A 12,332-nucleotide genomic window follows, 5' to 3' on the forward strand; every position below is an offset into this window, starting at 1 on the left:
CATTCTCATCTCACGTTCTCACCCCTCATCAAGTGCTTCCCTTTATCTTGGGGGGAAAAGTGCTTCAGAGTTTACCTATTGCAACTTTGGGTTTAGTTATTTCTCAGAAATAAGCTGTTCTTTCTACAGAAAAAGAAAAAAATGTTATTTACAATTTCCCATCTGGTTTCTAAGGAGAGGGTGTTCTATTTGCTGAGCTAGTTGATGGCTATAATAAGCACATGAAAAGTGGACTGAGCGGAAGGAACTAAACTGCAAGTGAAAAGGTATGATGGAGCTGCTGGGGGAAAGGTGTGGTGGGGCTGGTGGTGGAGGAGGCTGAAGCCAAGATGGTGGAGAGGCCGCTTGGTGGATGATCCAGAGAAAGACCACTTGGTGGCTGACAATAGACAGAGATTTGCAGAAGAGAAGAAAAACGAGGCCACCTGGAGAGAAATTATGAGAAAGACAATGACTATTGAAAGATGTTTGTAAAAATGTGGTATAGAATATGGCCTATCAACCTCATTCTAATCTTCCCAAAAGAGGTCTCAAAGTAGACTGAATGCCCTGGTTTTATTTTCTCTAAAACCCAGTCAAACCACTGAAATAACAACTCTTAAAATGAAAAAGTTTGTTCATGTACCTCCCAAAACCATTTACATATACACCATGCCTTTTACCACACAAACTGTGGCTCAATGAATGGTAGCTGAATAAACCTCACCTGAACTTTCCAAGAATCCACGGACTAGAAGCATTTTTATTTGCTTGAAATTGCTTATGCCTCATAGCATAAAAAACACCATTCACTCCCTTCTTTGATTCCTATTTGAGGAATCAAAAGAACAGCATGAAACAACCAAGTGAGTTTTTGCAGATGAGTCCAGTGAGCCAGGATGGCCTCATATGCTCTACATTACTGTTCAGGTCCACTCACTTCAGATCCCATAATTTGTAATAACCTGCATAACTTTTTATTGACAAATCATAGTTGTATACCTTTATGGGGTATATGATGTGGTGTTTCGATACAGGCATACAATGTGGTACGATTAAATTAAGCTAATTAACATATGCATCACCTTTTTTGCCTCTAGTTTGTTATGGTGAGACATTTGAAATTTATTCTTAGTTATTTTGAAATACAGAATACATTATTTTGTACTATAATCACACTGGTGCTCAAAAGATCACAAAATCTGTTTCTCCTGTTTATCTAAAATGTTGTGTCCTTTGATCAATGACTCTCCATTCCCTCCGTCCCACATCCCCAGCCTCTGATAACCATCATTTTATTCTCTACTTCCATGAGTTCAACTTTATTAGAGTCCACATATAAGTGAGATCATGCAACATTTGTCTTTCTTGTGCCTGGCTTATTTCACATAGCATAAGGTCCTCCTGACATATCCACATTGGCACAAACGACAGAATTTCCCCCCGGCCTTTTAAGGCTGATTGGTATTCCATTGTGTATATATATCATAGTTTATCCATTTACCCATTGATGAATACTTACACTGATTTAATGTCTTGGCTATTATAAATAGTTCTGCAATGAACATGGGAGTGTAGTTATCCCTTTTACATATTGGTTTCAGTTCCTTTGGATATATGCCCAGAAGTGTGATTACTGGGTAATTTAGTAGTTCTATTTTTAGTTTTTCCAGGAACTTCCATACCATTTTCCATAATGGCCATACTAATTTATATTCCCACAAAAAATGCTTCTGATCCCATGTAATTTCCTTGTTGGATCTTTAGATACTGGTATACTGGCAAAAAGATTTTAAAAAAAAGTTTAATCCATCACTCTTCAATTTGAGACTATCTTTATCTTCAAATTATAATTCCAACTCATAATTATTACATATAATTTATCAATACCGAGTATTAATAAGTTATGTGTATCTTTCAGCAATTCGTAATCTCACTACTGTCATCTGTAAAATGAATGAGTTGAACTAAATGACCTAAGTTGTTTGCAGCTCTCAGTTTTTTATATTCTAAAAACTGAGACTCTGTATTTTAATCTCTTGCTTCCACTCTCCTGAGCCAAAGATCTTTACTAATATTTCCTTGAACACAATATGTGATTCTTGAGTCTCCAGTCCCCACTTTCCATTCCTCTCCTAAAAGTCAAGCTTTAGTTCCCATTTATGTTGGGAGAGTCAGTCTCCTCTCTACAGCTCCCAGCTATGTACGTATACTAAGCGGAAGCTTAGCACAATACACTTCACCTCTAGTTTCCCAGTGAACCTTTTTCTGCAACCCAGAACTGCAAGACATTTCTGGTCTTTAGTCTCTACAGCTTCCAATTTCTAGGCTATCACAATCCAATCACTCCATGTAAGTGATGATAGCATGCTATAGGGGTCTATGAAAGATAGTACAATGAACAAACCCATTCCCCAGACGGTAAAAGAGAAAGTCAGGATAATTTGTCTGGACACATAACTTTAAAGGAAAATCCACTGCTGACTAATGCAGCCCGCTAGCTATGAATGCAGAAATTAAAACGCAAATTATAGTAGGCCAATAAAGTAGTATGAGGTATTTACAGCTCTCTTTGACTGGTAAAGCAAGGATATCTGACTTACCGGGAAGGGTGGCAAACAGCTCTCATTTTATAATGAAGGAAATTCAAACGAGAAACAAACCAGAAAACAGGTGGATCTTTATTTGAGGGATGGGTTATTTCTCTATTTAATCTAAAATACTCTAAATAGGGATGTTTCTGAATTGCTCCTAGGTTCTGAGGAAAGATGTATCTCCTGGGGATGCCACGTGTCTGGACAATTAGCTTACTTCCAATAACTACAATGTATTGTGCTAAATTCTCTTCTCTACAAAAGCTATGGTCCTCACACTCAGCAGGGCAGTACATCTGCCATTCCCCAGGCCCCGGCCAGCTCTGAGATGCTGCAGGTAGAGAGAAAAGCTTTTCCAGATGCACACTGACAGAGAAACCACATATGCACAATTCAATTCAGAAAGCATGAGTGTTTTTCTTCAAACTTGTTTCTTTCTCATTCTGTGAGCAATTTAGTCACCGACAGTTCCCTAAATGGTATCATTTTAATTCCAAAAGCATTAACCTCACTTCCCCTGAGGATTTTGAGATGTACATCATGACAATGTATTTTTAAAATTTCTTAATAGTGAGAAATTTCAGGCAGTCCTTCATAATACAAAATAGGAGATGGAGGCGAAAGGAAGCCCAGCTTTGGGTTGAGTGTTTGGAACAGGTTCTTCCTCTGAACCTCGAGCTGTCCACAGATAGCTGTGGGGTGGGGTGGAGGGTCTAAAATATATGCTAAATTCGGTGTCATGTTTTCTTCTGTGGCTTTCTATCACTGCTAGATTTTAAAGGAGTCTAAAAATATGAAGAAGAACTAACCCCGGTAAAACTGAGGGAAGGTACCACAGGTCAGTCCAAATGTGTCCTTCACCCAGTCAAGCCCTGGCCCTGGGGAGAAAATCACCTGCAATAAAGCTAGCATGCTCGAGTCACTAGAGGCTTATGAGCACATTAGACTTCTAAAGAAAACAAATCACAAGAAGCAAATCCATACCATGTATTTGTCTTTGAAAAAATATGCCAGGGAAGATATTTAGAAAAAAATACAAGATATATATGTATACATAAATATATATTTATATGTAAATAGATACTATATATTTAATTTACTGAATGTCAAGAAACTTGGAGTAGTTTTATAAGACACGCTCTTGGTGAAGATACTAAGAATTCTCATTCCTACCTCACATTGATTTATAAATTTAATACAATTCAAATAAAAATTTTGTTTTTCTAGAAGGATGAACACATGAGGAAACCCAAAAACATTTTTTAAAAGTATGCAAAAGAAATGGAACCGTCAGATTCTGAGATGTATTGTAATGCTACAATAAGATAGGGCATAATATACAAACATATCAAAGACAACAGAAAGCCCCCAACAGTCCTAAACAAATTTGGGGGAAATAAAAGTCTGCTATAGAACTAATTAGCAATTTAGAAAAAAAGTTGTCTTCCATCTCTAGCTCAGACTGTATACCAAATTAAATTTTTCATATGAAATGGAGTGATGGAAGGAGAGAAAAAAAGAAGTAGAAGGAAATCTTTCAAGAAATATGAAAACATTGGTAAACTTAGATTAGAAAGTCTTTTAAGCTAAAAGAAGAATCAGAAATTATATAATGAAAGGATAGATTTGATTATGTAAATATTTAAAACTTCCACACAACACAAAATACAGTAAAATTAAAAACAAGTGATAAAAAGTAAAATAACAGTTTCAAAATGGTAATTCTCAGGGATAGGTATTTAGTAAGAAAAAACAACTATGGCAACATGGTAATATACATCAGAAACCTTAGAAAGGCGTATACTCTTATGTACAGCAATTCTACCTGTCAGCATTTATCCTAAGATACAATACTTCTACACAAAGACTTACAGTACTATTATTTATAACACATCATGTATAACTGAAATAAATTTTTATAATTAGTAAAAATCATTTGAAGAGTTTAAATAAAAAAGTAGTCTATAATGATTCAAATTTTTATTTTTCAGTATTAAATTCACATAGGCCTATCATGTTTCAAAATATTGACAACAGTTTCTCTGAAATAGAATCATAGAAAGTTTCTTTTGCTTCACGACTTTTCTGTGTATCTTCAAGTTTTATTTTATTTTGTAATGTAGGGGAACATTTAAAACCCTATGAGAGATTTTCTGAGATCAGTAAACAAACCCTTCATATTAAGATGAAGCAGGAATCTACAGAGCAAGCCTCTGAATAATAGCCGTCATATTTTCTATGAACTGATTATACTATAAAATATAACCCTCCCACAGGATGATAAAAACGGAAGTTTGTCTTCGTGCCCTTGTATTGAAATCCCGTGTCGTGCGGTATGACAACACCAGCACGTGTGTGCAGATTCTTCTCCAGGAGGGCTTGAGAAGCCTGTCCGCCCAGGGCCTGCCGGGCACTCGTGGTGGCAGTGTAACTGTGCAGGAGATCTCCTGCATGCGCCCAGGGCCTGCCAGGCACTCGTGGTGGCAGTGTAACTGTGCAGGAGATCTCCTGCGTGCGCCCAGGGCCTGCCGGGCACTCGTGGTGGCAGTGTAACTGTGCAGGAGATCTCCTGCGTGCGCCCAGGGCCTGCCGGGCACTCGTGGTGGCAGTGTAACTGTGCAGGAGATCTCCTGCGTGCGCCCAGGGCCTGCCGGGCACTCGTGGTGGCAGTGTAACTGTGCAGGAGATCTCCTGCGTGCGCCCAGGGCCTGCCGGGCACTCGTGGTGGCAGTGTAACTGTGCAGGAGATCTCCTGCGTGCGCCCAGGGCCTGCCGGGCACTCACGGTGGCAGTGTAACAGTGTAGGAGATCTCCTGCGTGCGCCCAGGGCCTGCCGGTCGCTCGTGGTGGCAGTGTAACTGTGCAGGAGATCTCCTGCGTGCGCCCAGGGCCTGCCGGGCACTCACGGTGGCAGTGTAACAGTGTAGGAGATCTCCTGCGTGCGCCCAGGGCCTGCCGGGCACTCGTGGTGGCAGTGTAACTGTGCAGGAGATCTCCTGCGTGTGCCCAGGGCCTGCCGGGCACTCACGGTGGCAGTGTAACAGTGTAGGAGATCTCCTGCGTGCGCCCAGGGCCTGCCGGTCGCTCGTGGTGGCAGTGTAACTGTGCAGGAGATCTTCTGCGTACCTCTCCAGGTGTGCGCCCTTTCTGGGCCCCACTGACAGGCCTGAAATGATAGGCTCAAGCGCTCCCGGTCTGCTGACTTCTCTCTGGGTTTGGCCAATGGGAATGACGGTGGGGGACCAGAGAGTGGGATGAGAAGAGATCAGGCTGTCTGCCCTCAGCATCCAGCCTGGCATGTCACTACGGACCGGCGGCACCTCCCGGCTGAGGGCTGCAGGTCCTGCCCAGCAGTTGTCTCCACACCACTCAGCCTCCCTCTTAAGTTCTAGCTTCCGATGGCCACTCCTACTCTTGCCCCTTCAGGCCTGGGTGTGGTAAAAGCTTGTTCTTGGTACTAGCCCCAGAGTAGCGCTCTCTTACTGATTTTCCTAAACCCGGTCTGTACCTTTGTGACAGGTCTCTAATAAACTCTCCTCAAATCACTCCATTTGAGTGCCAGCTGATTCCTGATTCGTACGACCCTCATTCATACAGTCATATACGTAATTACCCTAGAGAAAACAAAGTTAAGTGCATTTGGACTAAACAAAGCAAAAGGAAAAAAGTGACCTAACGTTGTTTAGGAAATTTTCCATTCAAGTTTGGGTTAAACAGAAGTTCAGCCCTATGCTACTTCTGTGCTTCAATTACCTAGAACATCCTTATGCTTTCTTTACTGCTGTGTCTGAATTGCTCTGCTTAGAGGAAACAATCATTTTCCACCCTTGTGCTATTCACTTTTATACAATTATGATTTTTGGAAAATCAAATGTGGGCAAGAAGACTTAAATCACTATCCATATTTTCATCAAGGATATGAGTTTTCATCCTGGAAGTCAAACACCACAGAAAGAAAATGCTGTGAAGTAACCAATGCCCTGCAGAGTCATAAGCAGCAACTGTGTAAATGAAAGCTAGAAATGATCTCAAGATTCCACTGCCAGTGTGTTCTCAATCACTGGAGTAATCTGATATTATGGGAAAACCTACCGAACCACCCAACTTTGATCTGTTCATATCTATCAATGAACAGGAATGGAAAAAAGCACTTTTCTATAACCGGATAGATAGATAGACCTTAATACACACACACCTAATAAAAACAACAACTATAAGCCATGTATAGGTAATCTCTAAATATCAGGAAGAAGGCAAAGAGGTTTCAGGGATATATACACACATATGCAATTCTTAATATCTTATATACCCATCCTCTAATGCTTTGGTGTCATTTTACAGTTCATGTGAAACTTTCACTTAAATAGTAACCATATCTAGATACCCATTTCATTTAAATAAATTCAAGTAAAGTTCCTAAGCAGGTTTCCAGAGAGTTAGGTTGCTTTAAAGTTGGCCATGCATTAAATAAAGCTTTGTCTCACAAAAGTGAACGAGTAACTGATATGGTATCTGTACATTCACTCTGCACAAGGTTCCTTTATCTCCAAAGCATTACTCAAAGACAAACAAGAAATCAGATTACAGCTCTAGAGAACCATGCTCTGCCTCTTCTAGCAACACTGCCAGCTCACAAAATTGTATGAGGACCAACCACCGGCTTCCTGAGGGATTTGCAATCTGCCTTCTCCATCAGGTCCCCCAAGGTTCTCCTGCTTCACACACATGCCCCCTTTCATTCATTCCACTGCATTCATCTTTCAGCTTTCAGAGAGGCTCGTTAACAATAAGCGTGCAAAGGTTCACTTTAACAGCAAAACCAAAAAGAGAGCCTTCAGCATTACATTTTATAATGAAACAAAACCCCAGATTTTGAGAGTCAACTAAGCTAGAACTAAAAGCCATTGCAGGAAGAGATTCATTCCTGGGTCCCTAGCTTCTTTTCACATTACCTGCTTCAGTGTACTTCAGTCCCACTTTTTCTTCTGTGTCTTTTGTTTTTGGGGGTGGCCAGACAGCTTGAAGTCTGCCAGGAGTCCTGTCATCCTGCTCAGTCGGGCTATGGTCAGCCTGTGGAAAGAGCAGGCAAATAAGAAGTGAAATGTAGTCATAGCCAATTAATTCCTGAAAAATGACATGCTAACCCTAATTCTGAAGTTAATTTTAATGGCCAGTTGCACATTGCTCTCATTCACTGTGACTGAGATATCTTTCCATAGTGTGACCCTTTTCCAGAAGTATAACATGATCAGTTGAGGTGAAAATTTAAAACAACGAAAAAAACCTCGAGGCTAAGTATGTATCACACAACCCTTAAAAGATGATTTTTATTAATTTCAAAAAGCACAAATATACTTTGACCTGAAGATACAGACATAAAGGTACTACACCAAAGTACATTTATAGGAATGTTTACAAATGTATCCCAGACTCCAGGATTATTTAACATAAAAACTAACTTCATGAAAATCAGTGGTAGACCAAGACACACTTTTTCAAACATTCCACACTGCTAAATTTGCTTTTATTCCTATAAACGAATGAATGAGATTACCTTCATATTCCAGTCATTTTTATATGGGTTGATTTTTACAACTAGGAGAATGCTACATTGTGCTCGGTTTTTTAACTGCAATCTGAGAAATTTTGCCAAAGACTTTCATTTTTAACATTCTAACTGAATATTTTAAATATATAAAAGGAACAATAATCATACACTGAACTGATATTAAGCAAGAAATTCTATTTATTGTTCTTATGATCGTTTAAGATCTACTGGACAGGTACTCGCTCATCTTTAGAAATTACCTGAGTTAGTTTTCTTTGAGTAATAACAGCTTCCATTAATTAGATGCTTCTCATGCACTGCCTTTGTTTAATTCTCGTAACAACCATATACCCATTTTATTTTCCTCATTTTGCACATGAGGAGATTGAGGCTTGGAGATTATTAAGGTTACCCAGCCAGTAAATGGCAGAAGTAGAATAGAAACCCAGGTCTCATTCTAAATCCAGTGCTCAATCTGGAATCCTTCCATTCGATGTGGAACACTCTAATCACACCACGAACACCTATTCTGCCAAATGGTAGACTTTCAAAGGAATGATAGAGTTTCTGCGGAGGTATAATTAAGTGGTGAGGAAACCCTGTAAACTTGGGCTATACTTCCATCTTGCATCACTTCCTCATGCTACTTAGTTTTATCAGTGCATTTACCATCAACATTTAAACTCACGGTGACAGTTACCCTTTTCCTACCTGCACATCTTTATGTATATTCCTCTTGTAATATTCCAGATAAAAATCAGGAAGCATGAAAAGCACCTCCGGCTAACTCCGTACTCCTTACAGGACAACATAATTTGACTATAATCCTTTTCCACCTAAAAGAATCACTAACAGGCAACTAGGATTCACTTTGGGAGGAAACCTGGAAAGAAATACAGCCGCACCATATTTTATATTAAAATGCAAAACCCAATTCTACGTACACTTTTGGAATCAGAGGGGCCATCCGCTGGCTTTGACTTGGAACGTTCAAACACAGCTCTTAGCGACTCCTTCTCATGTCTCATCTTGCGCTTGAGAGCTTCCAGCTCAGAGGTGTCGGCTGTGGTTCCCTTTCTGGGGGGCCGGATGAATAAGGCTTTAAAAGCCTCCAGGGCCGTCTCTGGCGGCTTTGGCTTGACCTCACCACCCTGGGTTGGGGCTACTCCAGGGTCGCTCTGGCTCTCTTGATCCGCGTTGCAGCCCATCTCTTCTCTCCTGGGCGACTCAAGGTCTGCTCCCTTCGGTTCAGTTTTGGGTATGTCAATGTTGAGCAGCAGAGAGAGCTGCTCTAGGAGAGTGGGAGTGGCCTTCGGCTCAGCTGCTTTCTCCTCACTCTTCACTGTCTGTGGCCCTGCCTGCACTAAGGACTTCTGCACAGGCTGGGTCAATCTGAGCAAAGCTAAGTCCCCATCCTTCGGTTTAATTTCAGTGATGGTCTCTCCCCCCTCAGCGGTAGCCCCCTTCTTCAGCACACGAAGCCCACTGAAAAAAGCTGGAAGTTGGAATGACTTCTCTCCAGAGGTTTCTTTTTTAGAAGAGGCACTCTCAGTGACACCAACACTCGAATTCTGGCTTGTTACTGCAGGTAGGACTCGGGACCCTTCTTCTCCCACCTGGCCCTGGCTGGGGCGATACTCTGTCTGAAGACCACCATTGCCAGCTTCCAGTCTGCTGCTTATCTCAGGTGGAATCCTCTGAGGATCTTCTGCACAGAGCTCTGCACCATTCATCTCCCCAGTGACAGTATCTTCCCTGAAACCTCCTGGGTTTTCCTGGGACTCCTGAGATGGCTCAGATAAAACAACACTAGGGGACTTTGGGCCATGGGTGCTGCTTCCCTCCTCTGGCTCCTGGCCACCATCATCGGAGTCGGAATCACTGGTGGTGTGCACGAGGGTCCCGCGAACACAAAGGACATCGTCCTTTGTCCCTTTCCAAGTAGAGAGGGGAAGCAGCTCTTGAGCAAGGAGAGATGTCCCTGCTTCTTTCCTCTGACTTCCCTCTGATTCTGTCTCCACCCTTGCAGTTTTCTCATCATTTCCGAGGTCAGGTGAAACCTGAGACTCTGCTTCCCGAGGATCCAAGCCATTGCTGGGATCATCCCGCTGAGATGTGGGATCCGCGTCTAAACTGTGGAATGCTTTCAGCACAGCATCTTTCTCTTCTGGATTCACAGATTCCAGCTTACTCGTAAACCCAAACAGGGATTTCATAGAGAACTTACTCAGGATCGACTGAGCCACTTCAAGTCCGGCTTCAGGTTTTGCGGGTCCTGAGACATCACTGCCAGCCAGGGAATTATCAACGTTCTCCATGCCTCAGTAATGCCCTTGGTGGAAGTTCTGACTTGTGTTACCTTCTCCCGCTCTCTCAGTTTATCCACTCCATCTGCTCTTAATTCACAGGACAGAGAGCAATGGGAACCGGGAGTTAGGCTGTCAGCCGCACAGCAAACACACTTGGTCTCTTTCAAGTCACTGCGCCCTCCTTCCGGTTTGTGCGATGATGGTACGCCAGGGCAACTGGGAAAAGTCCGTGGAGTCTCAGCCCAGAAGCAGCCGAGACCGTGCACCTTACTACACACGGACCCGGGACGCTGCTCTTCTGAAACTTCCGTATTTATTCCCGGGGACAAAAGCCTTTTTGTCATAGGGAAAGTCAGCCTGCCCTGTAATCCCAGCCCAGGACTTCACGAGGAGCTCCGCCCCAGGCCGGCAGTTCTCCTGGTGGCATTCAACTTCCTCATTGGTGAGCAAGTGAAGGCTTCTGAAAGTGCTGAGCCGGCAGGCTGATTCTGAAGGAACTTAAGCCACTGCCCGGAGAAGTCTAAGGGAATCAGAAGTGAATCAGCAGAAAATGACTGAAATACTTCTGACACAGGCCTTCTTTTTCATCTGGATTATGATCAGAGAGGCCTGGGGCATCCAGGCCAAAAAACTAGCATACACCCAGATCAGCAGCCACTTACAATTAAAGAAAGCAATAGATCATTTCAAAAGTGCCTAGAACTCTCAAAGCAGTTAATTTACTGCCCTTTAAGCTTTTTTTTTTTTTTTTTTTTTAAAGTGCTTTCTTCCGCTTCCCTGCAGGTTTCATCTGGAATGCAGATTTTAGCTGCTAAAGCCCGTGAGGGAAAACCCACACGACTGGTTTCAGATGACTGCTGTTTTAGCTCTGCCCTGGCTGTGTCAGTGCTCTACAAACAGGTACTAGGCAAGCACGCCCACCACACCCAGCGTCCACCAGCAACACGGTGGCAAAGTAAACAGCCCCGGCTCGGCAGGAATGATTACCCTCTACACTCCCTGTGTCAACCGCAGGCTTCTTTCTGCTCAGCAGCTGTGACTTCCCGGCTTCCTTAGAAACCCGGACAGCAGCAGGACACCCCTTTCCCCTTTGGTGTCCCAGCCAACTAAATGAAACCTGGCATGACACAGTGTAACACACAACCGACCCTATTAGACAAAACAATGCAAAGATCCCCAAGGATCCGCATCCCCCTAAAGGGCAAAACATGTGAAAAGTCTCTATCAGTCAGATCTCTATCACAGACCCAATTTGCCCAAACAAAAACAGGACAGACAAAACAACCTCCAAACATCAGCCCAGAGTAGTTTCTACCACGCTATTCATATGCTGGGAAGCTGGCAACAAAGGATGGGGGTAAAAACTGCAGCCCTGTTTCCTAGCTGCATAGCTGCCTCTTGGGACAGCTGCCTGTCTACCTGAAGGGCTCAGCGTTTTTCAAATCCAGTCCCACTCAGCAGGCATGCAATCAGTGCCTGGGATGGACAGGACACTGTTCTGGATGGAGAGGCAAGTCAAACTGGCTTAACAGTAATTGCCATCTCTCTTTGAGCAAAGGTCCAAGACGACTGCGGTCAAGTGTTAAACACAAACAGTAATTCCTTCTGCAAAATGGAAATGGTAGCCATAAGGAAAACGACCGTCTTGCTTTATCTGCAAGAAGGGGTGGCTACATGTCACATATCGATAACTTGAGCTATGTTCTTCAGTACTAAAAACAATCTAAGTATTAATACTGAGAAATTCTGATTCAAAAACACATTTCTAGCAACGTATTCAAAAGGAACGCTCACACAGATAAAAACATATCATTGCATCCCACCAACCACCAAGAGAAAGTAAAACACTTTCTAAATCTTCATTTGATCTTGTGTTTTAAACAGGTACTTCTCTGTTTGCTC

At 42.5% G+C, this 12,332-nt stretch overlaps 1 protein-coding gene across 1 annotated transcript in view; it reads right to left on the reverse strand.

Annotated features, from left to right (window-relative positions):
* FMN1 (formin 1) overlaps positions 1 to 12,332 on the reverse strand; it is a 385,063-nt gene that overhangs the window by 284,651 nt on the left and 88,080 nt on the right. Inside the window, 1 exon segment of the mRNA XM_050799309.1 lies at positions 7,526 to 7,643. Coding sequence (XP_050655266.1) covers positions 7,526 to 7,643 — 118 coding nt within the window.

This window comes from Macaca thibetana, chromosome 7, assembly GCF_024542745.1.
Source record: "Macaca thibetana thibetana isolate TM-01 chromosome 7, ASM2454274v1, whole genome shotgun sequence".
NCBI lineage: Eukaryota > Metazoa > Chordata > Mammalia > Primates > Cercopithecidae > Macaca > Macaca thibetana.